Source organism: Carcharhinus amblyrhynchos, chromosome 30, assembly GCF_965287045.1.
Source record: "Carcharhinus amblyrhynchos chromosome 30, sCarAmb.v2.hapA, whole genome shotgun sequence".
Lineage (NCBI taxonomy): Eukaryota > Metazoa > Chordata > Chondrichthyes > Carcharhiniformes > Carcharhinidae > Carcharhinus > Carcharhinus amblyrhynchos.
In genome coordinates this window covers 8,812,025-8,838,731 of record NC_137353.1, presented here as the reverse complement: position 1 = coordinate 8,838,731, position 26,707 = coordinate 8,812,025, and the positions used below count along the sequence as shown (strand labels likewise).

Here is a 26,707-nt window from a genome sequence, read left to right as displayed (position 1 = left end):
GTGGGAAACCATGGCTCACAAATTTGATTTGAGTTTTCTGAAGGGGTAACCAAGAAGGTAGATGAGGGCAGTGTAGTTGATGTTGTCTACATGGACTTTGACAAGATACTGCATGAAAGATTGTTGCATAAAGTTAAATGTCACGGGATCCAGGGTGAGGTGGCTAAATGGATTCAAAATTGGCTTCTTGACAGAAGCCAGAGGGCGGTTGTAGAGAGTTGTTTTTCAAACTGGAAGCCTGTGACCAGTATGCCTCAGGGATCAGTGCTGGGTCCACTGCTATTTGTCATTTATATTAATGATTTGGATGAGAATATAAGAGGCATGGTTAGTAAGTTTGCAGGTGACGCTAAGATTGGTGGCATAGTGGACAGTGAAGAAAGTTGTCTCAGATTGCAATGGGATCTTAATCAATTGGGCCAGTGGGCTGACGAACGGCAGATGGAGTTTAATTTAGATAAATGCAAAGTGATGCATTTTGGTAGATTGAACCAGGGCAGGATTTACTCAGTTAATGGTAGGGCGTTGGGGCGAGTTACACAACAAAGAGATCTAGTGGAGTCACAGGTGGACAGAGTTGGTGAAGAAGGCACTTGGCATGCTTGATTTCAACAGTCAGAACATTGAATACAGGAGTTGGAATGTCTCGTTGAAGTTGTACAAGACACTCGTAAGGCCACACTTGGAATACTGTGTGCAATTCTGGTCACCCTATTATAGAAAGAGTGCATAAAAGATTTACAAGGATGCCACCGGGACTTGATGGATTGAGTTATAAGGAGAGGGTGGATAGACTGGGACTTTTTCCTCTGGAGCGTAGGAGGCTGAGGGGTGATCTTATAGAGGCCTATAAAATAATGAGGGGCACAGATCAGCTAGATAGTCAATATCTTTTCCCAAAGGTAGGGGAGTCTAAAACTAGAGGGCATAGGTTTAAGGCGAGAGGGGAGAGATACAAAAGTGTCCAGAGGGGCAATTTTTTCATGCAGAGGGTGGTGAGTGCCCGGAACAAGCTGCCAGAGGTAGTAGTTGAGGCGGGTACATTTTTTTCTTTGAAAAAGCATTTAGACAGTTACATGGGTACGATGGATGTAGAGGGATATGGGCCAAATGTGGGCAATTAGGGGTTCTAAAAAAGAAAGGGCGGCGTGGACAGGTTGGGCCAAAGGGCCTGTTTCCATGCTGTAAACCTCTATGACTCTAAGATTTGAAAGAAATGTTCAAAAGGATCCTCTTGGGGAGAGTGATCATTGTATGGTGGAGTTTCTGTTGCAGATGGAGGAGGAGAAAGTGGGTTCCCGGACACGCGTCCTTTGTTTGAACAGAGGGGAGTACGGTAGGATGAGAGAAGAATTGGCGAATGTTGATTGGGGGAGCGCGTTGGAAGGTAGGTCTGCTGAGGAGCAGTGGAGGATCTTTAAGGAGATCTTTCTTGGTGCTCAGCAGAAATTTATTCCAATGGTCAAAAAGGACAGTAGGAGGAGAGGTAATAAGCCGTGGATAACGAAGGAGGTGAAGGAAAGTGTTAAAAGCGGAGACGTTTAGAGTAGCTAAGAATAGTGGGCGAGAAGAGGATTGGGAGAGGTTTAAGTGTCAACAAAGATTGACAAAGAAATTGATAAAGAAGGGTAGGAGAAACTATGAAGCTGGGCTAGCGCTTAATATAAAAAAGGATAGCAAGAGTTTTTATAAATATATAAAAAGGAAGAGGCTGGCTAGGGTGAACGTTGGTCCCTTAGAGGATGAGAAGGGGGACTTAGTGGTAGGGGATGGGGATATGGCTAAGGTCTTGAATAACTTTTTTGTTTCTGTCTTCACGGAGGAGGACGTGAATAATTTGCCGGGTGCTAGAGATGGAAAGGTGGTAGGACTGAAGGGTCTTAATGACGTTACTGTTACTAGAGAGGCAGTGCTCGACAGACTGGAGGGGGCTGATTGTGGACAAGTCCCCAGGACCGGATGGAATGCATCCAAGGGTTCTGAAAGAAATGGCGGAGGTGATAGTGGATGCCTTGGTGGTTATTTTCCAGACGTCGCTGGATTCCGGGGAAGTGCCGGAAGATTGGAAAACGGCTAATGTTACGCCGTTGTTTAAGAAGGGTGCCAGGCAAAAGGCAGGGAATTATAGGCCGGTTAGTTTAACGTCTGTTGTAGGTAAAATGTTAGAATCCGTCATCAAGGAGGAAATAGCGAGGCATCTTGAGGGGAATTGCTTGATAGAGCAGACGCAGCACGGTTTCGTTAAAGGGAAGTCGTGTCTGACAAATTTACTGGAGTTCTATGAGGATGTGTCTAGGGCGGTGGATAGAGGAGAGCCGGTGGATGTGGTCTTTCTTGATTTTCAGAAGGCGTTTGACAAAGTACCTCACAAGAGGTTATTGCAGAAGGTCAGGGGACATGGAGTTGGGGGTAGGGTGTTAGCGTGGATAGAGGATTGGTTGTCAAATAGGAGGCAGAGAGTGGGGGTCAATGGGTGCTGTGACTAGTGGAGTGCCCCAGGGATCGGTGCTGGGGCCTCAGCTATTTACCATTTATATAGATGATCTGGAGGAGGGAACCGAGTGTAGGGTGTCGAAATTTGCTGATGACACCAAGATTGGTGGAACGGCAAATTGTGCGGAGGGTGTGGAGAGTCTACAGAAGGATCTAGATAGGCTGGGCGAATGGGCCAGGAACTGGCAAATGGAATTTAGTGTTGGCAAGTGCGAGGTGGTCCACTTTGGTAGGAATAATGGTAGGAAGGATTATTACTTACGTGGCGAAAAACTGCAGCAGGCGACGGTGCAGAGGGACCTTGGGGTCCTTGTGCAAGAGTCGCAAAAACCCAGCTTGCAGGTGCAGCAGGTGGTCAGGAAGGCAAATGGGATGCTGGCCTTCATAGCGAGGGGGATTGAATATAAAAGTAGGGAGGTCTTGCTGCGGCTGTATAGGGCATTGGTGAGGCCGCAGCTGGAGTACTGTGTGCAGTTTTGGGTGCCGTACTTGCGCAAGGATATTTTGGCCTTGGAGGGAGTGCAGAGGAGGTTTACTAGGCTGATGCCGGAGTTGAGGGGGTTGAGCTATGAGGAGAGGCTGAATAAATTAGGCTTGTACTCGTTAGAGTTTAGAAGAATGAGGGGAGATCTCATTGAGACGTATAAGATGATGAATGGGATGGATAGGATAGAGGTGGAGAGACTCTTCCCGCTCAGAAAGGATAGTAGGACTAGGGGGCACAGCCTCAAGATAAAGGGGGGGCAGTTTAGAATGGAGTTGAGGAGGAACTTCTTCACTCAAAGGGTGGTGAATCTCTGGAATTCTCTGCCCGTTGAAGTGGTGGAGGCTACCTCGCTAAATATTTTTGAGACGCGGGTTGATGGGTTTTTGATAAGAGAGGGGATTAAGGGTTATGGGGAGAGGGCGGGAATGTGGAACTGAGCCACGACAGATCAACCATGATCTTATTGAATGGCGGGGCAGGCTCGAAGGGCTAGATGGCCTACTCCTGCTCCTATTTCTTATGTTCTTATGTTCTTATTATGTTCTTAAAATCACGGACAGCTTTGGTGGAAGGAAGAAGGAGCATCTGTTTCCAGTGCCAGTTAGGCTGGTAACCAGAAGACACAGATTTTATATTTAATTCGTTTTTTAATTCATTCATGGGACATCAGTGTTGTTGGCTGGGCCCACATTTATTGCCCATCCCTCGTTGCCCTTGGAGGGCAGTTGAGAGTCAACCACATTGTCGTGGATCTGGAGTTACATGTAGGTCAGACTAGGTAAGGATGGCAGATTTCCTTCCCTAAAGGACATTAGTGAACCAGATAGGTTTTTCCGACAATTGACAACGGTTTCACGGACATCGGCAGATACTTAATTCCAAATATTTTCTACTGAATTCAAATTTCACCATCTGCTGTGGTGGAATTCGAACCTGCATCCCCAGAACGTTAGCTGAGTTTCTGGATTAATGATGTACCGATAATATCACTAGGTCATTGCCTCCCCCAAACTGATTGGGTGGGGTGATGGTCTTGTGGTATTATTTGATTGCCTAGAGAATCAGAGGCAACTTAAACAAAAAAAAACAAAATTGTCTTCAGTTCCCACCACAACCCCCCCACCTTCGCCAGTCCATCCCTATCCCAGCAGCTGAGCCCCACTGTTTCATGGCCTTGGGGTCCAATCTGACCTTGTTTCTACCAACTACCCTCTCCATCACCATCTCCTGCCTCCTTCCATCTCTGGAACATCATGGGAGGTGGGATTGGATTGGGTAACTTATGGGCAGCATGGTGGCACAGTGGTTAGCACTGCCGTCTTTCAGTCCCGGGACCAGGGTTCAATACCGGCCTTGGGTGAATGTCTATGTGGAGTTTGTATGTTCTCCTCATGTCTGCATGGGTTTCCTCTGGGTGCTGCGGTTTTCTCCCACAGTCCAAAGACGTGCAGGTTAGGTGGATTGACTGTGCTAAATTGTCCCATAGCGTCAGGGGGTGAGCAGGTCAAATATATGGGATTACTGAGATAGGGTGGGGCTGTTGTCAGTACAGGCTCAATGGACCGAATGGCCTCCTTCTGCACTGTAGGGATTCTATGAACTCTTTTTCGGCCATTCTGTGCTGTAAATCCCTGATCAAACTCATCTACTGCTGAAACCCTCAGACAGGCCTTTGTAACCTTGAGATCTGACTATCTCAAGGCCCTCCTGGCCAGCCTCCCACCCTCTGTAACTTTCAACTCATCCAAAACTCAACTGCCCATACCCTACCTGGCACCGAGTCCTGTTTTACCATCATTCCTGGGCTCTCTGACAGAATTCAGGTTAACCATTTGATTTGCCTTGTTATCCCCTAATGCCTGAACCACAAGTGGTGCCTCCCTTGTCTACAGTCAGAGCACGAACTCTCTGCGGGTGCTAATCTGCCTTCCCACCATTCTCACTCCTCCACTTACTGTTTAATTATTTCTTCCCCTGTGTCAGCAATTTGGTTTTCCCCTTCTCCTCTGAACCACACACACACACACACACACACACACACACACACACACACACACACACACACACACACACACACACACACACACACAGAGACACACACACACACACACACACACACACATTCTTCAGACACACAGTGTGGGCTGGAAACATTTGGCAGTTGTCCACCGAAAAGGAGGAGAGCGTGTTGGAGCGACGGCCCTGCTCTCACTCGGTGTGTGTGTCTGTGTGTGTGTCTGTATTGGGATTCATCCAGGTGTTTCCCTACTGTGTCAAAGTTCAAAAGGAAAAGGTATGTGCGGAATCTCAGTTGTAAAGTGCCCCCCCACCCCCCCACCACTTCACCCGCATAAGTAGGCAGCACGGGGTGGCACAATGGTTAGCAATGCTGCCTCACACCACCAGGGATCCAGGTTCGATTCCTGGTTTGGGTGACTGTCTGTGTGGAGTTTGCACATTCTCCCCGTGTCTGGGTGGGTTTCCTCCGGGTGCTCCGGTTTCCTCCCACGGTCCAAAGATTGGTGCGTTGGCCGTGCTAAATTGCCCCTTAGTGTCTCTGGATGCGTAGGTTAGGGGGATTAGCGGGAGAAATATGTGGGGTTACGGGGATAGGGCCTGGGTGGGACTGTCGTCGGTGCAGACTCGATGGGCTGAATGGCCTCCGTCTGCACTGTAGGGATTCGATGATAAAGCTTTTAGAGCAGTGTTGGGCTGTGTAGCTGGGAGATACTAACACAGGAACATAGGAATTAGGAGTGGGAGTGGACAATTCAGTCCTTCGAGTCCACTCTGCCATTTAATGTGATCACGGCTAACATGATCTTATCCTGATCTCTCCTCTTTCCTGCCTGCTCCCCATTGCCCTCTATCCCACTTTTCACCAGAAACCTATCTATCTCTTTGTTGAATCTGTCGGTTGATTCTCTCTCCACTGCACTCTGGGGCAGCAAGTTCCACAGGTTCACAACCCTCTGAGACTCTGTCTACATTTCCCGCTGCCTCGGAAAAACAGCCATCATGATCCAGGACCACACACACCCTGGACAGTCTCTCTTCCACCTTCTTCCGTCGGGAAAAAGACACAAAAGTCTGAGGTCACGTGCCAACCGACTCAGGAACAGCTTCTTCCCTGCTGCTGTCAGACTTTTGAATGGACTCATCTTGCATTAAGTTGATCTTTCTCTGCACCCTAACTGTAACTGTAACACTACATTGAGATGGGAGACCGGATTTAAACTTCATGCGAAGCCTCACAGTTTCCACTGAGATAGCCTTGAGAGCAACCAAAGCCTGCACACCCCTATCCCCTTGTGTCAACACGGCAGCTAGTAGATAACATTAGCATTGCAGGAGTTCGTTATTGCAATTGTACTGCTTGTCTCAGTATCTGCCGAAGACTAGGGCTAGGAGGAGGCCATTCGGCCCATCAAGTCTGTTTCACCATTCAATTGGATCTGTACTTCCATTCCATTTCACAGAATCGCAGAATCCTACAGTGCAGAAGAGGCCCTTCAGCCCATCAAGTCTGCACCGGTGCATGAAAGGCCCTGACCTGCCCACCTAATCCCACCTGCCAGCACCTGGCCCATAACCTTGAATGTTGAAGCGTGCCAAGTACCCATCCAGGTACTTTTTAAAGGGTATGAGGCATCCCACCTCCACCACCTTCCGAGCGGCACAGTCCAGACCTCACCACTGTAGCCAAACAGCCCATCTAAAATGGTGATTTGTAAAGCATTCTGGGACAATTGGGCAAGAAACTAAACCGACGGGCTGCAGTTTAAAGACAAACAAACAAACTGCAACCCTGATGAGTGAGAAACAGGATATGGGCCATCTCCAGGATGAAAGAGACTTTCTGGTCACCCTGGGTTGTGTACCAGGCACAGGGGCACCGTGAATCCTTATTTAGGGAGAAGGTATGTGACCCACGTGCCTCCAACACCTACAGACATGGCCGCTGGGGACACACACACCCAGAGATCGGTGTGTTAGCACCTGATTGGACTCTTATCGATCGGGGGATCAAGTCCTGATCGATTGACTGGCAACGGCCAAAAGGGGGTGTGAAACCAAATGGGGTATAATGGGTGCTGCACAACCAGGAATCTCTCTCCCTCTCTCTGACCCCACGAACGAGCTACAACAATGGTGAACATCGCCAGCAAGAGGACAGCCACCACACCCGAGAAGGAAGACCAGAGCCAGAGTGCCAGACCAGACCAAAGGACCAAACTACACAGACAACTACAAAGACCAGCACACAGATAAAGGCCAATATCTGTTTGGGTGCTTGTCAGTCACGCAAAGTTAAGTCAAGGTCTTGTATTGTACTTGAATTCTAGTATTTTCTGTAAGATAACTTATTGTTGGTTGGGTGGGTGATTATTGTGTGGGTGTAAATAAATATTGTTTGTACGAATAAGACGTCTACTCGTAGTTATTTGCCCACCGTATAAGGGTTAAAACAGACTGATTTTACAACACCACCCTCTGAGTATTTTCCCCCTAGTGGTATTACCGTAGACTATTAATCCAGAAATTCAGCTAATGTTCTAGGGGTCTGTGTTCGAATCCCACCATGGCAGACGGTGGAATTTGAATTCAATAAAAAAATCTGGAATTAAGAATCTACTGATGACCATGAAACCATTCTCAATTGTCAGAAAAACCCATCCGGTTCACTGATGTCCTTCAGGAAAGGAAATCTGCCATCCTTACCTGGCCTGGCCTACATGTGACTCCAGAGCCACAGCAATGTGGTTGACTCTCAACTGCCCTCAGGCAACTAGGGATGGGCGATAAATGCTGGCCAGTCAGCGATGCCCATGTCTCACAAATAAATAAAAAAACTAGTATGTGCACGGTGACCTTGTACAGTCGCCTGCTTCGGGAGACAGAAATGGGGCCGAATTCTCCGACTTCATCAGATTCTCCAGTCCCGCTGCAGTGAATGAAGATTCGGCTGAGTGCCAAATTCTCCACCCTCGTCGGCAGGGGCAGCTGGGCGTGAACACCAGGAGAATTCCAGCCAGGGTCTCTCACACAGCTTGGTATGGCTCCCGTTCCGCCCAAGGCCGCAAGGAAGTACAAAAGATTGTGAATGCAGCCCAATCCATCATGCAAACCAGTCTCCCATCCATTGACTTTGTCCACACTTCCCGCTGCCTTGGCAAAGCAGCCAGCTTAATCCTTCTCTATGAACGATATGCTTTGTCTGTATAGCACGCAAGAAACAATACTTTTCACTGTACACCAATACATGTGACAATAATAAATCAAATTAAGAGTCAAGTTAATGTATTTTCAACTCAGGGAGCAGAGGGATACACCAACCTTCTGATGTTCATGGGTGCCACACTCTCCCAGGTGTTTGTTTTTGGATTATATCTTTCCACTGAGTTAAGGCAGCTCGTCCCATCATTGCCACCAGCGACGTAGAGCATCCCTTCCAGCACTGCCACGCCAGCACTGCTCCGCCGGCTCAGCATGTTAGCGATGGTGCTCCAGGTGTTGGTCTGCACAAGGAAATCGTGAGCAGTTCAGGGAAAAGGTACAAAAGGTTCGATAGACAGAAACACCCTCGACTTCAATGGCGAGATTAAGGCAGCGTACAAAGCCAATCCCACTTTCCCGACAGGGCAGCTTAGGTTGAAATTGTCCTCAGTTTCTACTTTGCTCCCCCTTGGAGGTTTCCCCCTCCCACAACGAGGTGCCCCCACTCATGTTTCTAAAGCCTCAGCTATTCCAGCTCTTATTCCGACACTTGGAGTTCAATGTCGTGGCTTTTCTCTGCAATGCCTCTCCCATATCTTAGTGACCAGAGCCAGGCAGTCAGTGTGCTGAAGGAGCGCCTGACATGGGCACTGTACAGTCAATGAAGCACAAACTACCGTCATAACAAAGGATAGAACACACTTCCGAAAGATCAGCCATAATCAAATCAGACAATCTCCATTCACTTTGCCCCACTGCCATGGGGTGGAACTATATATTTCAGAACAGCTGAGACACCAATATTGACACACACACAACAGTCTATGTACATTAAGTATGAAAATATTGCACACACACCCACTTACACACATGCATGCACATATATGTACATGCACACATGCATGTATGTGTACATGCACACACATGCATGCACACATATGCACATGCACACATGCATATGCACACATGAAGAATTTTAGCAACACAAGAGTTTTCTTTGCTCTGGCCATATTATATTTGATCCCAGTGGACTTGCTTCAAAGTTTATTATCTAAAGGTGAATTTACACAATCACTTCTGCTGGAATAAATGGAACTGGTTCTTTCTTACTGTACTGCAGTTAGCTTATATTCGAATAAGCAAAACACTCTCTCCTGGACAAAGAAAGCTAGGGACTATCTATGAGCGTAATCTGAAAAAGAGAAATCAAAAACTTCTGCGGTAAAATAAGTAAGAATACTTCTTAAAGCAGAACATGTTTCATTTGAAGAACCCCACACCAAGCAATGCAATGGGGAACAGGGAAATGGCAGAGGGACTAAGCAGTTGGTTTGCGTGCATCTTCACAAAGGAAGATAGAGAAAATCTCCTGAAAATGCTCGGCGACCAAGGGCCAAGTGAAACTGAGGAAGAAAACTAAAAGATGAGTTAAAAGGTATTACTGGAAAAGTTAACCGGACTGAGGGATGAAAAATCTCCTGGACCAGATGAGCTACAACCCTGAGTGTTGATAGACGAAGTGTTGGGTCCATTCATTCCTTTGAATAGACGGGGGCAGCACTTGTACAAGGAATTCCTTTTACTGTACCGAAATTAAAAATTAAATCATTACAGATTGACAGGGACTGGGAGCTGAATGTCCAGGGGTATCAAGTGTTTAGGAAGGATAGACGGGAGGAAAAAGGGGGGGGGCGGGTAGCTCTGCTGATTAAGGATAGTATCAGGGTGGTAGTAAGGGAAGATACAGGCGCCAAAGAGCAGAATGTGGAATCGTTGTGGGTGGAGATTAGGAACAGCAAGGGGAGGAAGACGCTGGTGGGTGTTGTCTATGGGCCCCCAAACAATGACCTGGAGGTGGCGCGGGCTATAAACGCGCAAATAAATGCTGCGTGCAGGAATGGTATGGCGATAATTATGGGGGATTTCAATCTACATATTGATTGGTCGACCCATGTTGGACGTGGTGGGCTTGAGGATGAGTTCTTAGAATGCTGCCGGGATAGTTTCCTTGAACAGTGTGTGTTGGAGCCGACGAGGGAGCGAGCTATCTTAGATCTGGTGTTATGTAATGAGGCGGGTAGAATTAGGGACCTTGTGCTGAAGGATCCTCTTGGGAAGAGTGATCATTGTATGGTGGAGTTTCTGATGTAGATGGAGGAGGAAAAAGTAGGATCCCAGACCTGTGTCCTTTGTTTGAACAGAGGGGAGTACGATAAGATGAGAGAGGAATTGGCGAATGTAGATTGGGGGAGCAGATTGGGAGGTAGGTCTGCTGAGGAACAGTGGAGGATCTTTAAGGAGATCTTTCTTGGTGCTCAGCAGAAATTTATTCCGATGGTTAAAAAGGATCGTAGGAGGAGAGATAATCAGCCGTGGATAACGAAGGAGGTAAAGGAGAGTATTAAATTAAAAGCTGATGCGTTTAGAGTGGCTAAGAGTAGTGGGCGAGAAGAGGATTGGGAGAGGTTTAAATGTCAACAAAGAATGATGAAGAAGTTGATAAAGAAAGGAAGGATAGACTATGAATCTAGGCTAGCGCTAAATATAAAAAAGGTTAGTAAGAGTTTTTATAAATATATAAAAAGGAGAAGGCTGGCTAGGGTGAATGTTGGACCCTTAGAGGATGGGAGGGGGGATTTAGTGGTGGGGGATGAGGAAATGTCTGAGGCCTTGAATAAGTTTTTTGCTTCGGTCTTCACGGAGGAGGATGCGAATAGTTTGCCGGGTGTTAACGATGGAAAGATGGTAGGAGTGAAGGGCCTGAATGAGATCATTGTTACTAGAGAGGCAGTGCTCGACAGACTAGAGGGACTGATGGTGGACAAGTCCCCAGGACCGGGTGGAATGCATCTCGGGGTTCTGAAGGAAATGGCGGAGGTGATAGTGGATGCCTTGGTGATTATTTTCCAAACCGCGCTGGATTCCGGGGAAGTGCCGGAAGATTGGAAAATGGCTAATGTTACGCCGTTGTTTAAGAAGGGTAGCAGGCAAAAGGCAGGGAATTATAGGCCAGTTAGTTTAACGTCTGTTGTAGGAAAAATGCTTGAATATGTAATCAAGGAGAAAATAGCGAGGCATCTTGAGAAGAATTGTTTGATAGAGCAGACGCAGCGTGGATTCGTTAAGGGGAAGTCATGTCTGACGAATTTATTGGAAATCTACGAGGATGTGTCTAGTGCGGTAGATAGAGGGGAACCGGTGGATGTGGTGTTTCTTGATTTTCAGAAGGCGTTTGATAAGGTGCCGCACAAAAGGTTGTTACAGAAGGTTAGGGGGCATGGTGTTGGGGGTAGGGTGTTAGCGTGGATAGGGGATTGGCTGTCAAATAGGAGGCAGAGAGTGGGTGTCAATGGGTGCTATTCGGATTGGCGGTTGGTGACTAGTGGAGTGCCCCAGGGATCGGTGCTGGGGCCTCAGCTATTTACCACTTATATAGATGATCTAGAAGAGGGAACCGAGTGTAAGGTGTCGAAATTTGCTGATGACACAAAGATAAGTGGAACAGCAAATTGTGCAGAGGGTGTGGAAAGTCTGCAGAGGGATCTAGATAGGCTGAGCGAGTGGGTGAGGACCTGGCAGATGGAATACAATGTTGGCAAGTGTGAGGTTATCCATTTTGGCAGGAATAATGGTAGGAAGGACTACTACTTACAGGGCGAAAAGCTGCAGCATGCTACGGTGCAGGGGGACATGGGGGTCCTTGTGCATGAGTCGCAAAAACCCAGCCTACAGGTGCAGCAGGTGGTCAGGAAGGCAAATGGGATGCTGGCCTTCATAGCGAGGGGGATTGAATATAAAAGTAGGGAGGTCTTGCTGCAACTGCACAGGGCACTGGTGAGGCCGTAGCTGGAGTACAGTTTTGGTCGCCGCACCTGCGCAAGGATATTTTGGCCTTGGAGGGAGTGCAGAGGAGGTTTACTAGGCTGATACCGGAGTTGAGGGGGTTGAGCTATGAGGAGAGGCTGAATAGACTGGCTTGTACTCGTTGGAGTTTAGAAGGATGAGGGGAGATCTCAGTGAGACGTATAAGATGATGAAAGGGATGGATAGGATAGAGGTGGAGAGGCTCTTCCCACTCAGAAAGGACAGTAGGACTAGAGGGCACAGCCTCAAGATAAAGGGGGGGGCAGTTTAGAATGGAGTTGAGGAGGAACTTCTTCACTCAAAGGGTGGTGGATCTCTGGAACTCTCTGCCCGTTGGAGTGGTTGAGGCTACCTCGCTAAATATATTTAAGACGCAGGTAGATAGGTTTTTGGTAGGGGATTAAGGGTTATGGGGAGAGGGCGGGAATGTGGAACCGAGCCACTTCAGATCAGCCATGATCTTATTGAATGGCGGGGCAGGCTCGAAGGGCTAGATGGCCTACTCCTACTCCTATTTCTTATGTTCTTAGAAGCAAAAAGAAAAAGTAAATTTTGAGATTGGCTGTGGAGTCACTCCCTGTACTGTACCGGACAGGATCTCAAAAACAAAATAAACTGCCTACTGAACAGGCAGTTCCAAACTATACGTTAATAAGAATTATGATATTGCGAGTGCCTTTGCAGTCTGCCCCCATCTGGCAAACACAGGTTTTGCAGCTGTTGTTATTAAAACTTGTGTCGCTTGCTGTGTACTTTTCAGGAATGCCGTCAATTTTCAGCCAACCCAGCATGCCTTCTGAGTTTTAAAATATAGTCTTAAGAACATAAGAACTAGGAGTAGGAGTAGGCCATCTGGCTCCTCGAGCCTGCTCCGCCATTCAATAAGATCATGGCTGATCTTTTCATAGACTCAGCTCCACTTACCTGCCCGCTCACCGTAAGCATTAATTCCTTTACCGTTCAAAAATTTATCTATCCTTGCCTTATAAGCATTCAATGAGTTGGCCTCAACTGCTTCACCGGGCAGGGGATTCACAGATTCACAACCCTTTGTATGAAGAAGTTCCTCCTCAACTCAGTCCTAAATCTGCTCCCATGCCCCCTAGTTCTAGTTTCACCCACCAGCGGAAACAACCTCCCTGCTTCTATCTCATCTATTCCCTTCGTAACCTTATATCCCGCCTCCTTCTTCTGAATTCCAATGAGTGTGGCCCCAGTCTACTCAGTCTCTTCTCATAAGCCAACCCTCTCAACCCCGGACTGTGGGATGAAACTGGAGCGCCTGGAGGAAACCCATGCAGAAACAGAGAGAATGTGCAGACTCCACACAGACTGTGACCCAAGCCGGGAATCGAATATTTGATATTTTTTTAAAGTTTATTTATTAGTGTCACAAGTAGGCTTACATTCACACTACAATGAAGTTACTGTGAAAATCCCTTCGTCGCCACACTCTAGCGCCTGTTCGGGTACACTGAGGGAGAATTTAGCGTGGCCAATGTACCAAGCCAGCACATCTTTTGGAATGGAGGAAACCAGAGCACCCGGAGGAAACCCACACAGAGACAGGGAGGATGTGCGGACTTCGCACAGACAGTGACCCAAGCCTGGAATTGAACCCGGGTTTTTGGCGCTGTGAAGTAGCAGTGCTAATCATTGTGCCTTGCCACCCTGGTATTTGTTGGACGATTTGTCAGTAGTAGGGAAAATGTTACAATCTACTGGAAAGGATTCAATAACTGGTCATTTAGCAAAGAATGATAAAATTGAGCAAAGTTATCATGGTTTTATGAAAGGGTAATCATGTTCCACAAGCCTGTCAGGAGGTTTTTGAGGATGTTACGTATAGCTTAGCTAAAGGAGAAGCCGGGATGTAGTGCATTTGGATTTTCAAAAGATCTCTGATTTGGTCCCACGGTGGCACAATGGTTAGGACTGCTGCCTCACAACGCCAGGGACCTGGGTTCAATTCCCGGCTTGGGTCACTGTCTGTGCTGAGTCTGCACGTTCTCCCCGTGTCTGCATGGGTTTCCTCCAGGTGCTTTGGTTCCCTCCCACAGTCCAAAGATATGCGGGTTAGGTGAATTGGCCATGCCAATTTGCCCTTCAGTGTCTAAAGATGTGCAGGTTAGGTGGATTAGTGGGATGAGTGTGTGGAGTTACAGGGATATGGCAGGGGGTGGGTGTGCCTGGTTGGGGTGCTCTATGGGAGAATAGGGCAGACTCTTTGGGCCAAATGGCCTCCTTCTGCATTGTAGGGATTTTAATCAATGCCTTATATGGGTAGCATGGCAGAACAGTGGGGTTAGCACTGCTGCCCCACAATGACAGGGGCCTGGGTTCAAAATTGCTCCTTAATTGTCCGAAGATATGTAGGTTAGTTGGATTGGCCGTGCTAAATTGCCCCTTAGTGTCCAGAGGTGTACAGTTTAATTGGATTGGCCATGGTAAATTGCCCCTTAGTGTCCAGAGATGTACAGTTTAGTTGGATTGGCCATGGTAAATTGCCCCTTAGTGTCCAGAGATGTGCAGGTTAGGTGGATTGGCCATGGTAAACGTGTGGAGTTGCCGGGATAGTGTGGGGAAGAGGTCCTGGGTAAGATACTCTGTCAGAGAGTCAGTGCAGACTCGATGGGCCAAATGTTCCCCTTCTGCACTGTGGGAATTCTATGAACCGCATACACAAGCACAACGTAAAGCACAATGCACACACAATTACATTCCACTGTGTAGCTCTCTTCCAATGAATACTAAAGTCAAGTGAGACATCTACTGGTGTATGAAGTTATAAATTGCAGCTCCCTCATCGTTCTACAATGGAGAGAACGACATCTAAGCAGAGAATTTATAACCAAGATATGCTGTGGAAACACATCAATTCACACACTTCAAGACGAAACTTTTCCAATTACAGATTTGACCGATTCCTCTCTGCATCACTCAGAGAACCAAGTGACAATAATACTTATGTCTGAGGACAGAAAGCTGGGCAAACCATCACCTGTAGCTTTGACAAAGGGTCATCTGGACTCGAAACGTCTGCTCTTTTCTCTCCTTATAGATGCTGCCCGACCTGCTGAGATTTTGCAGCATTTTCTCTTTTGGTTTCACCTATCGCATCAGCCTATTTGCCCAGGTTACTCAGTTTTGTTCGCATGTAACAATGTCCAGGTCAATAGTTCCCCTCAAATTAACACCACTAAAAACAAACCAGATTAGTTGGCCATTATTGCATTTGTGCCTGTGGGATCTTGCTGTGTGCAAATCGGTTGGCGTGTTTTGGGACCCAGCGAGGTTATTAGAGGCACTGCAGAAGTGCAAGTTTTGTCTTTCTGTTCAGAATCACAGGGGTGTGTCTCCCTGCTCGGGATCGGTACTCCTGAGGCACACCAATCATCGGAGACAGGAAACTCCGGTACACACTGCCCATTGCTCGTGATCTATGCCCAGTCAGGAAATCTGCCCTCCGTTTATCTACTTTTGAAATTGTTTGCAGTGGGTTTGGTGAACATTGGGATCCTCCCTGCTCATGCTTTTCCAGTTCTCCCAACCACAACCCCCCCACACGCACTGTAAGAATTTGAAGTGATATCAATGCAGGATGGGTGAACTTAACATCATTGCCAGAAATGACCACGCCTTAGAAAACCCATTGCGACACTAATCACATCCACACCCTTTCCCCAGAACAGAATGGGGCTGGACAAACAACAGATACTTCTAGGAGATCAATTAATTACCTGTGGATCATATTTTTCGACTGTTGCCAAGTGCGAGGAACTATCATATCCACCAACAGCGTAGAGGTTTCCATCTGAAAGGACAGCATCATTAAAGCATATTTCATGTCTTATTAGTGTGGGTTTCTTTGATTAGTCAGCCTGATTCCGTGGCATGGTGGTTGGCACTGCTGCCTCACAAAGCCTGGGACCCAGATTCAATGCCGGCCTTGGGTGAATGTCCGTGTCGAGTTTGCACATTCTCGCCGTGTCTGCGTAGGTTTCCTCCAGGTGCTCTGGTTTCCACCCATAGGTTAGGTGGATTGGCCATGCTGAATTGCCCCTTACTGTCCAAAGATGTGTAGGTTAGGTGGATTGGCCATGCTAAATTGCCCCTTAGTGTCCAAAGATGTGTAGGTTAGGTGGATTGGCCATGCCAAATTGCCCCTTAGTGTCCAAAGATGTGTAGGTTAGGTGGATTGGTCATGCTAAATTGCCCCTTAGTGTCCAAAGATGTGTAGATTCGGTGGATTGGCCATGCTAAATTGCCAATTAGTGTCCGAAGATGTGTAGGTTAGGTGGGTTGGCCATGCTAAATTGCCAATTGGTGTCCAAAGATGTGTAGGTTAGGTGGATTGGCCATGCTAACTTGCCCCTTAGTGTCCAAAGATGTGTAGGTTCGGTGGATTGGCCATGCTAAATTGCCAATTAGTGTCCAAAGATGTGTAGGTTCGGTGGATTGGCCATGCTAAATTGCCCCTTAGTGTCCAAAGATGTATAGGTTAGGCAGATTGGTCATGTCCTAGTATAGGTTAGGTTAGTCATGGTAAATGCACAGGGTTAGGAGGATAGGGCAAGAAATTGCAGATTAACATTAACTTTGAGAGACTTTCATGAGGAAATTCTGATGCAAAAAGAGCAATAAACTGTGATCCTTCCCCCCATTGGTTTGAAGATATTTAATTGACAGTTTTGAAAACATAAAGACATTTTGCACGTCGAGCATGAATAAAAAAAACTCAGCAGGGCAAATAAAGAATTTCAAACAATCGCAACAAGGCGGGTGCTGACTGGTTGGCAAGTTGATTCTGATTGGCCGAGGTGTTGACGTGGAGAAGGAAGTATGGAACCAGAGGCTCTAATTGGTAGATATCGCTCTAGACAACAACCTGAGTCAACATGGTCGCTATTTCCCAACAACCCCTACAGGCTAAACCAACCCCAGAAACGGAGGTCAAACATATTGCTACAAGCTCCCAACCTTCACTGCTCTCGCTGTAAGCCAGGTCTTGCTTGGAACTCCAGGTGTACTCACATGTCTGAGGGTTAGGTTAAAATCGGGGATAAGGCTCTCGTGATGACGGGTTCCGATCTGGCTGCAGGCCAATAGGTGGTTGAATAGGCACCAGCAAACCTTCATTGCTGTGCCCCAATGCAAGTTTCTGACTATACAAGCTTTGATAGTGAGCTGTTCAACCACATGGGGCATCGTAACCTAATCTGTTCCCCTTGGGCACTGTCATTTTCACACTGAATGACAATTGGTAGTGGGGACATAGCTTGGACCCACCTCTCTCCACCACGGTGCCAACTATAGCACCACCTTGGATAGGATCAGCCAAGTTGGCAATATCATAGAAACCCTACACGGCAGAAGGAGGCCATCTGGCCCATTGAGACAGCACCAACGACAATCCCATCCAGGCCCTATCCCCGTAACCCCACATATTTATCCTGCTACTCCCTCTGACCTAAACATCCCAGGACACTAAGGGGACATTTAGCATGGCCAATCAACCTAACCCACACATCTTTGGAGCGTGGGAGGAAATCCGGAGGAAACCCACGCAGACACAGGGAGAACGTGCAAACTCCACACAGGCAGTGACCCAAACCGGGAATCGAACCCAGATCCTTGGAGCTGTGAGGCAGCAGTGCTAACCACTGTGCCACCATACCGCACTGTGGATACAAAAACAGAAGTGGGCAACTATTAAAGGCAAGTGTCATTTACCCATCCGAATCTGTGCAAAAAAATTCATTTGTGCTTCATAGGTTGGTGCATGCTTTGCAAATAGCGCTGGAATTTCTAATATGGACTGACGGGCTTGATTTATGTCTTTGATAATGAGAGGGCAACAAATTTGGGCTCTTCTCAAATCTGTCATGCATTCCTGTACATTGACTCATTGCGCCAACAATGGAATCGCTGCTGTTGCAGGCTGTGTTAGGAAATTCTAGACCCAGAGAATGCCCGCAGACAGAATAACAGCAAACAAATGCCAGGCAATGAGCATCACCAATAAGAGGCACTCAAACCACTGCCCTTTGACAACCAGTGGTGTAACCATCACTGAATCCCCCACATCCCTGGGGTTACCATTGACCAGAAACTCAACTGGACTCACCACATAAACACAGTGGCTACAACAGCAGGTCAGAAGTCAGGTATACAGTGGGTAACTCACCTCCTGACTTCCCAAAGCCTATTCACTATCTACAAGTCAGGAGTGTGATGGAATACTCCCCATTTGCCTGGATGAGTGCAGCTCCAACAACACTCAAGAAGCTTGACTATCCAAGACAAAGCAGCCCGTTTGATAGGCACTACATCCACAAACACTCATTCCCTCCACCACCAACCCTCAGTAGCAGCAGTGTGTACCATCTACAAGATGCACTGCAGCAATTCACCAAAGATCCTTAGACAGCACCTTCCAAACCTACGACTACTTCCATCCATAAGGACAAGGGCAGCAGATACCTGGGAATGCCACCACCTGCAAGTTCCCCTCCAAGCCACTCACCATCCTGACTTGGAAATATATCAGCTGTTTCTTCGCAGTCGCTGGATCAAAATCCTGGAATTCCCTCCCTAATGGCATTGTGGATCAACACACAGCACGTGGACTGCAGCGATTCAAGAAGGCAGCTCACCACCACCTTCTCAAGGGGCAACTCGGGATGGGTAATAAATGCTGGCCCAGCCAGCGACACCCATGTCCCACAGAATGAATAAAAAAAACTTGTAATCCCAAACCCAGGAGGAGTAATTATTGCCAGCAGTCTGGAAGTAATTTAACCAACTTCCCTTGGGTTAAATTAGTTCCTCCGTGATTTAGCATTTGCACCCGAGATGCATTTATATTTCTGGTTGGTGTTAAACTGGTTACTCACTGCCATAGCGCGACGGGAAAAACACAATCGCTCACCTAGTGTTGCAATGCGGACATATCGTCTCCTTGTACTCATGGCTGCCACGGAGGACCATGTTCCGGTCAGTGGATCAAACCTTTCCGCACTGTGGATGCAGAGACAGAAGGAGGCAACTATTAAAGCCAAAGTGACAATAACCCATCCCACCCTGTGCTAAAAAAATTCATCCGTCTTCCTGGATCGATACGTGTCTTTTGCAAACAGAGCTAGAATTTCTAATTGGGACTGATGGCGGCTTGACTTATTCCTGTGACAAAAACAGCTGAAAAACTTCTAAATGTAACAGAGAGGGGATCTCAGAGAAACTAATAAAATTCTAACAGGGTGGATTCAGAAAGAATGTTCCCAATGGTGGGGAAGTCCAGAACTAGGAGCCATAGTCTGAGGATAAGGGCTTTTAGGACTGAGGTGAGGAGAGGTTTCTTCACCCAGAGGGTGGTGAATGTGTGGAATTCACTCCCACAGGAAGTATCTCAGGCCAAAATGTTGGGTGATTTCAAGAAGTAATTAGATATAGCTCTTGGGGCTAAAGGGATCAAGGGATATGGGGGGCAAGGGGGGGGATCAGGATATTGAATTTGATGATCGGCCATGATCAAAATGAACGGCCATGATGTGGAGACGCTGGCGTTGGATTGGGGTGGGCACAGTAAGAAGTTTCACTACACCAACTGAAAGAGGTGGACTGTAATTTTCCAGTCAACCTTCAGTTTCCCATAATGGCTGATCTTTTCGCGGACTCAGCTCCAAGTACTCACCCATTCACCCTTAATTCACCCTTTACTGTTCAAAAATCTATCTATCCTTGCCTTGAAAACATTCAATGAGGTAGCCTCAACTGCTTCACTGGGCAGGGAATTCCACAGATTCACAACCCTTTGTGTGAAGAAGTTCCTCCTCAGCTCAGTTCTGTATCTCCTCCTCCTTATTTTGAGGCCAAGCCCCCTATTTCTGGTTTCACCCGTCAGTGGTGAGTCAGTAGGGATCGAGACATTCTTCTGTTCACCATTAAGATCTTTGTTAAAATGGAAAAGGGGGATTCAAATGAGAATTAATATTGCATAGCACTCCCTTCAACTCCGAAGAACCTTGAGCGGGTTTGACACATGGCAATAGTAATGAGTTAATTACAGTAACACAAGTCACAGTGAACGGTCACCACACCTGAACTGGGCAAAAGAGTTGGCCCTTTTTCCCATCAGCCCCTACAGGGCGAAACACTCTGTATTCCATTCCCCGATATGGGACTTTGTCCCAGAATGGGAGAATTCCACCCTATGTTCTGGAAGGTTCTTTCTGAAGTTGGGGTTGACGACATATTGCCACGGTGTCAACCAATTGTCTACCGGCCCTCAGTTCCCAACAGGAGAATCACATGACAACATTTACCCCTCGTATGTTTTTCAGTTCTCAGAATCAAATGTTTCCCAACCTGCCTCAATGGCTGAAAGTGATTAGCATTCCCGGGAGAGAATTTGCATTCATATTTAACCCACAGAACATTCCAAAGTGCTGCTCAAAGTGCCAATCAGGTATTTTGGAGGTGTTGTCAGCTTTAAGCAGCAAATACAGTGTCCGCTTTCCACACAGCAAGATCCCAAATTGCAACATAATCCCCACAGTGCCATTCAGCCCATTGAGTCTGTACTGACCCTCTGAAAGAGCATCCCAGCCATGATCTCCCCTCCACCTTATCCCTGTAGCCCCGCACATTTACCGTGGCCAATCCACCTAACCTGCACACCTTTGGACACTAAGGGACAATTTAGTATGGCCAATCCATTTAACCTGCGCAACTTTGGACACTAAGGGGCAAATTAGCATAGCCAATCAACCTAAACGCACATCTTCGGAAACTCAGAGATAATGTATCATGACCAATCCACCTGACCTACACAACATTGGACTGTGGGAGGAAACTGGAGCACCTGGAGGAAACCCACGCAGACACGGGGAGAATGTGCAAACTCCACACAGACAGTGACCCGAGGCCGGAATTGAACCCAGGACCCTGGTGCTCTTGAGACGACAGTGCTAAGCACTATGCCGCCCAATAATAACCAAATTATTTGTTTTGTGGTGATTTTGTTTTTGAGGGATAAATATTGGTCAGGAACAAGGCTAAAAACCAGCACCTCTGACAGTGCAGCTGTCCCTCAGCACTGCACTGGGAAGATCAACCTGGATTTTGCGTTTGGATTGGGATTTGAACCCACAAACCTCTGATTTGGAGAGACCAGTTCTACCCACTGAAGCACGGCTGACAGTAATTTAACACAGAGTGCGGAACCACCCAAAGGAAAGTTTCGATCCCAGGTTAGTGCCCTTATTCCTGATCACAGCGACCTCTGCTGGTGTGACCAGGATGGTGCATAGGCTAATAACTTGATGTTGGGGCCTACAGGTGATGGATTCACCAAGGCATGGCACCCACGTATGGAACAAGACACCGGCAATCTGCACCAGCAGGCAGGAGGGTGAGAAAAATCAGGAGAGAGTGAATGAAACACATAAATGCAAAAGGAAACTCAAAAAGAAACGCCAGTACCTGTTCAGACACGATGCTCCGTCGTATCCCCCTGCTGCATAGAGCAAGCCGTGGAGTACAGCCACACCAAGGCAGCTCCGCCTCGTTCCCATGGCTACCTCCGGCTGCCAGGAGTTGGTTACCGGATCGTAGGACTCAACAGTCGACAGGTCGGACGTGCCGTCGTACCTGAGTAATTGAGGTAACGCCAGTCAGTGAAGGAATCGCCAACAACAGCAGAGGCCTTTACAGTCACATCCCCGTTATGTACCATTCTGGTGCAGCTCATTCCCCCATGGACATGAAGATGGGAAGTTAAGCAGGGATGTACTGCTGAGGATTTATAAGGCTCTGATGCGAGACCACGTTTGGAATATTGCGAGCAATTTTGGGCCCTGTATCTAAGGGAGGATGTGTTGGCCGTCAAGAAGGTCTAGAGGAGGTTCACGAGAATGATCCTGGAAATGAAAGATTTGACGTATGAGAAGTGTTTGAAAACTCTGGGTCTCTATTCAATGGAGTTTAGAAGGATTGTGAGTGGGGGGAGATTTCACTGAAACTTCCAGAATACTGAAAGGCCTGGATAGAGTGGACATGGGGAAGATGTTTCCATTAGGAAGGAGGATCCGAGGACACAGCCTCAGAGTAAAGAGAGTGAGGAGGAATTTCTTCAGCCAGAAGGTGATGAATTCGTAGAATTCATTGCCACAGAAGGCTGTGGAGGCCAGGTCACTGAGTGTATTTAAGATTTAGATAGATAGGTTCTTGATTGGTAAGGGGACCAAAGGTTACAGGAATAAGCAGGAGAATGGGGTTGAGAAACTTATTGGCCATGATCAAATGGTGGAGTAAACTCAATGGGCCAAATGGCCTAATTCTGTTACTGTATCTTATGACTTGAATTGTTTGGGCTTTATAATGTGCCGTATCGGTAAACGTTAAGACAAGCAAATGGCAAAAGAAGGATCATGTGGTTTAAAAGAAACACAGGATAAGGAGGGAGCCATTTGGCCCTCCAACAAAATCATGACTGATTTCCAAACTCCATATTTACAACATTCTCACAACATTTCAGAAGCATTTAGATGAGAATTTGAAACACCGTAGCAATACAAGGCTATGGACCAAGTGTTGGAAAATGGGGTTAGAATAGATAGATGCTGGGTAGCCAGGCAGACATGATGGGCTGAAGGGACTCAGTCTACGCTGTAAAACTCTACGAACGTGACTCTATAAACCCGACCATTGCCTCACATCACATAATATCCTTGAATAACAAAAATCTATCACTCTCAGGTTGAAAGAATTATAATCAATATAGCTTCAGTTACTGTTTACAGAGTTCCAAACATCTACCACCCAGACTGTGTGGATGTGTTTGCTCATCTCAAGATTCGGTGTTAATTTTTAAACTATGCTTACTAGTCCTACCCTCTCCAACCAGTGGAACCGGTTTCTCTTCATCTTCCCCATTGATTCCCCTTACTATCTGGAGGGGAGCCCAGAAATGGGGAGTTACCAAAGGGATGTGACGTGGTAACACCCGGTGTAAGAGCTGCTTAGCTAATAGATCATCGAGGAACTCGATAAATAGCCAACAAATTTTAAAACAGAGAATATGTTAACCAGTGCCACCATGGTTGTGCATCATGCTTGATGGGCTGAATGGCCTCCTTCTGCACTGTGAAGGTTCTTTGAAAACCTCCAGACGTTAAACCAGTGAGACTTTTGTTCCTTGAGTATGCTAATTAATCACTCAACTCCCAATATTCCCAGCAATGATGAATCAGTAACCTTTCTAACCAGAGGGCCCAATGTTCAAAGAATCCCTATAGTGCAGAAAAGGCCATTCTGCCCATCAAATTTGCAACAACTCTCTGACAGGGTATCTTACCCAGGCCCTCTATCCCTGTAACCCCTCACATTTCCCATGGCCAATCCACCAAACCAGCGTGTCTTTCCGACTGAGGGAAGAAACCGGAGCAATCAGAGGAAACGGGGAGAACTTGCAGACATGAAAACAGAAAATGCTGGAAAATCTCAGCAGGTCAGACAGCATCTGTGGGGAGAGAACACAGCCAACGTTTCAAGTCTGGATGACCCTTCTGCAGAGCTCTCGAAATTCTCAGAGTCTCTCTCAGAGACTCGAAACGTTGGTTCTATTCTCTCCCCACAGATGCTGTCAGACCTGCCGAGATTTTCCAGCATTTTCTGTTTTTGTTTCACATTCCAGTACCTGCAGTATTTTGATTTTATCTCGGTGAGAACGTGCAGACTCTACACAGACAGTGACCCAAGCCAGGAATCGAACCCGGGTCTCTGACCCTGTCAGGCAGCAGAGCTAACCACCGTGCCACCTTAATTCTCAAACTGCTTTCCAAAAGTGGAACTCGCTGTCGTAACCCAGTCCTATTCCTGTGAGGAGAGCGCGGTTCTTCAACGACATTGAAGACCAGTGAAAGGTGTTGTTGCTTACCCGCCGACCGCGTACAGCCGGTTTCCGATCGCTGCCACGCCAACCCGCGCTCGACGCGTCGACATGGAGGCCACCATGTGCCACCTGTCCGTCCTGGTGTCGTAAGCTTCACAATCTCCGTGGATGGCGAATAAGCTTCCACCACCTGCAAATACAGAGACACGCCGACAGTTAACACTCTGCCGCACCGACTGGTAGGCAATCCAGCAATATTTAAGGTTCGAGTTCTGGGTTCGAATCCCGCCACGGCAGATAGTGGAATTCCTGGAATTAAGAATCCACTGGTGACCCAGGAAATCATTGTCGATTGTCAGAAAAACCCACCTGGTTCACTAACCCTCACCAACTTTTATAGATGCACCGTAGAAAGCATCCTTTCTGATTGTATCACAGCTTGGTATGAGCTCCTGCTCTGCCCAAGACTGCAAGGAAGTTCGTGAGTGTAGCCCAGTCCATCACGCAAACCAGCCTCCCATCCACTGACTCTGTCTACATTTACCACTGCCTCGGAAAAGCAGCCAACATAATTAAGGACCCCACGCACCCCGGACATTCTCTCTTCCACCTTCTTCCTTCGGGAGAAAGATACAAAAGTCTGAGGTCACGTACCAACCGACTCAAGATCAGCTTCTTCCCTGCTGCCGTCAGAGTTTTGAATGGAATTACCTTGCATTAAGTTGATCTTTCCCTACACCCTAGCTGTGATTGTAACACTACATTCTGCACTCTCTCTTTTCCTTCTCTATGTACGGTATGCTTTGTCTGTCTAGTGCGCAAGAAACAATACTTTTCACTATATGCTAATACATGTGACAATAATAAATTAAATCAAATCAAAATGTCCTTTAGGGAAGGAAATCTGCCATCCTTACCCGGTCTGGCCTACATGTGATTCCAGAGCCACAGCAATGTGGTTGACTCTCAACTGCCCTCAACTGCACTGTGGGTCAACCCACAGAATGTGGACTGCAGTGATTCAAGAAGGCAGCTCACCACCACCTTCTCAAGGGCAACTAAGGATGGGCAATAAATACTGGCCTAGACAACAACACCCACGTCCCACGAATGAATAAAAACATTTTTTAAGGGAATGCTACCCTGTTGTGAAATCTGAAAATTAAAGCATTTGCTTCCTGCTGAATGGAACGAGAGGCAGACTCGGGCATTGAGCGATGGGCAAGGTCGAACTCTGACCCGCGCAGCATTCCACAGAACCTCTAAACCTCAGCACCTGACTACCCACCTCACCCAGCCAAGAGCCCCTCCCTTCCGTGGCTAAACACTGTGCCAAACGATCGACATTTCATTTCAAGACTTGTAGCCACGTTTCTGTTCCAGTTACACGGGGAATATACTGGAAGGGGAGAAAGGAGGGGGGAAGCACATCATCTGGAAGCCTCTAACAGTTTGAAAGTGCGCCATTGAGTGCACATCTATAACGTAATTTCACAGGAGCAAGGCGGTTATACTAAACTTACACAAGACTCTAGTTAAATCCAGTTGGAATGTTTGCTGGAATTTTACCACCTCGCTCTGCCGGGGCCAATGGAGAACGCTGTTCTGCGAGCCTCGCCCGCCCCGATTCTGGTGCGGGTGAGGTGGTAAATCCCAGCCATTGTGTACAGTTCTGGGTGCCACATTATAGGAAGAATATGAAAGCAATGGGGGGAGTGCAAAAGAGGTTTCAGGGATGGAAAATTTCAGTTTTCTTTTATTCATTCAGGGAATCATAGGAGTCATAAAGGGCGGCACGGTGATTAGCACTGCTGCCTCACAGCTCCAGCGACCCAGGTTCAATTCCCTGCTTGGGTCACCGCCTGTGTGCCGTTTGCACATTCTCCCCGTGTCTTCATGGATCTTCTCCGGGTGCTCCGGTTTCCTCCCACAGTCTGAAAGACACGCTGGTTTGATCCGAATAGGTGCTGGAATGTGGCAACTAGGGGATTTTCACAGCAATTTCACTGCAGTGTTAATGTACTTATTTGTGACTTAATAAATAAATAAACTGTACTTTTTCATGGGACATGGACATTACTAGCTGGCCAGCATTTACTACCCGTCCCTCATCAGCCTTGAGCTGAGTGCCTTGCTGGATCATTTCAGAGGGCAGCTGAGAGTCAACCACGTTGCTGTGGCTCTGGAGTCACATGTAGGCCAGACCAGGTAAGGATGGCAGATTTCTTTCCCTAAAGGACATTAGTGAACCAGATGGGTTTTTCTGACAATCGACAATGGTTTCATGGTCATCAGTAGATTCTTAATTCCTGATTTTTTTATTGAATTCAAATTCCACCATCTGCTGTGGTGGGATTCAAACCCGGGTCCTCAAAACATTAGCTGAGTTTCTGGATTAACAGTCTAGTGATAATACCACTAGGCCATCACTGAGAGGATAGAGGATATATTGGAGAGGTTGGGACTGTTCTCCTGGAGAGAAGACGGCTGAGAGGAGATTCGATAGAGATGTTCAAAATTATTAGGGGGCTGGACAGATTAGCAAGGGAGAAACTGTTCCTGCTTATAAAAGGATTGAGAATGAGAGGGCACAGATTTAAAAAGCGATTTGCAAAAGGAGCAAATATAATGTAAGAAAAAACATTTTCACCCAGCGAGTGGTTGGGGAATGGAATACACTGCCTGGAAGTGTGGTGGAGGCAGGCTCAATGGAGGGTGTGGCACGGTGGCACAGTGGTCAGCACTACTGCCTC

At 47.2% G+C, this 26,707-nt stretch overlaps 1 protein-coding gene across 1 annotated transcript in view; it reads right to left on the bottom strand.

Moving 5' to 3' along the window:
- klhl17 (kelch-like family member 17) overlaps nucleotides 1-26,707 on the bottom strand; it is an 82,824-nt gene that overhangs the window by 5,383 nt on the left and 50,734 nt on the right. The window contains exons 11-15 of the mRNA XM_080214941.1: nucleotides 24,000-24,144; nucleotides 21,545-21,712; nucleotides 18,993-19,081; nucleotides 15,802-15,875; nucleotides 8,318-8,499 (exon numbers count right to left, since the gene is read on the bottom strand). Of these exons, the coding sequence (XP_080071067.1) occupies nucleotides 8,318-8,499; nucleotides 15,802-15,875; nucleotides 18,993-19,081; nucleotides 21,545-21,712; nucleotides 24,000-24,144 (658 nt within the window). The remainder of the gene's footprint in view (nucleotides 1-8,317; nucleotides 8,500-15,801; nucleotides 15,876-18,992; nucleotides 19,082-21,544; nucleotides 21,713-23,999; nucleotides 24,145-26,707) is intronic.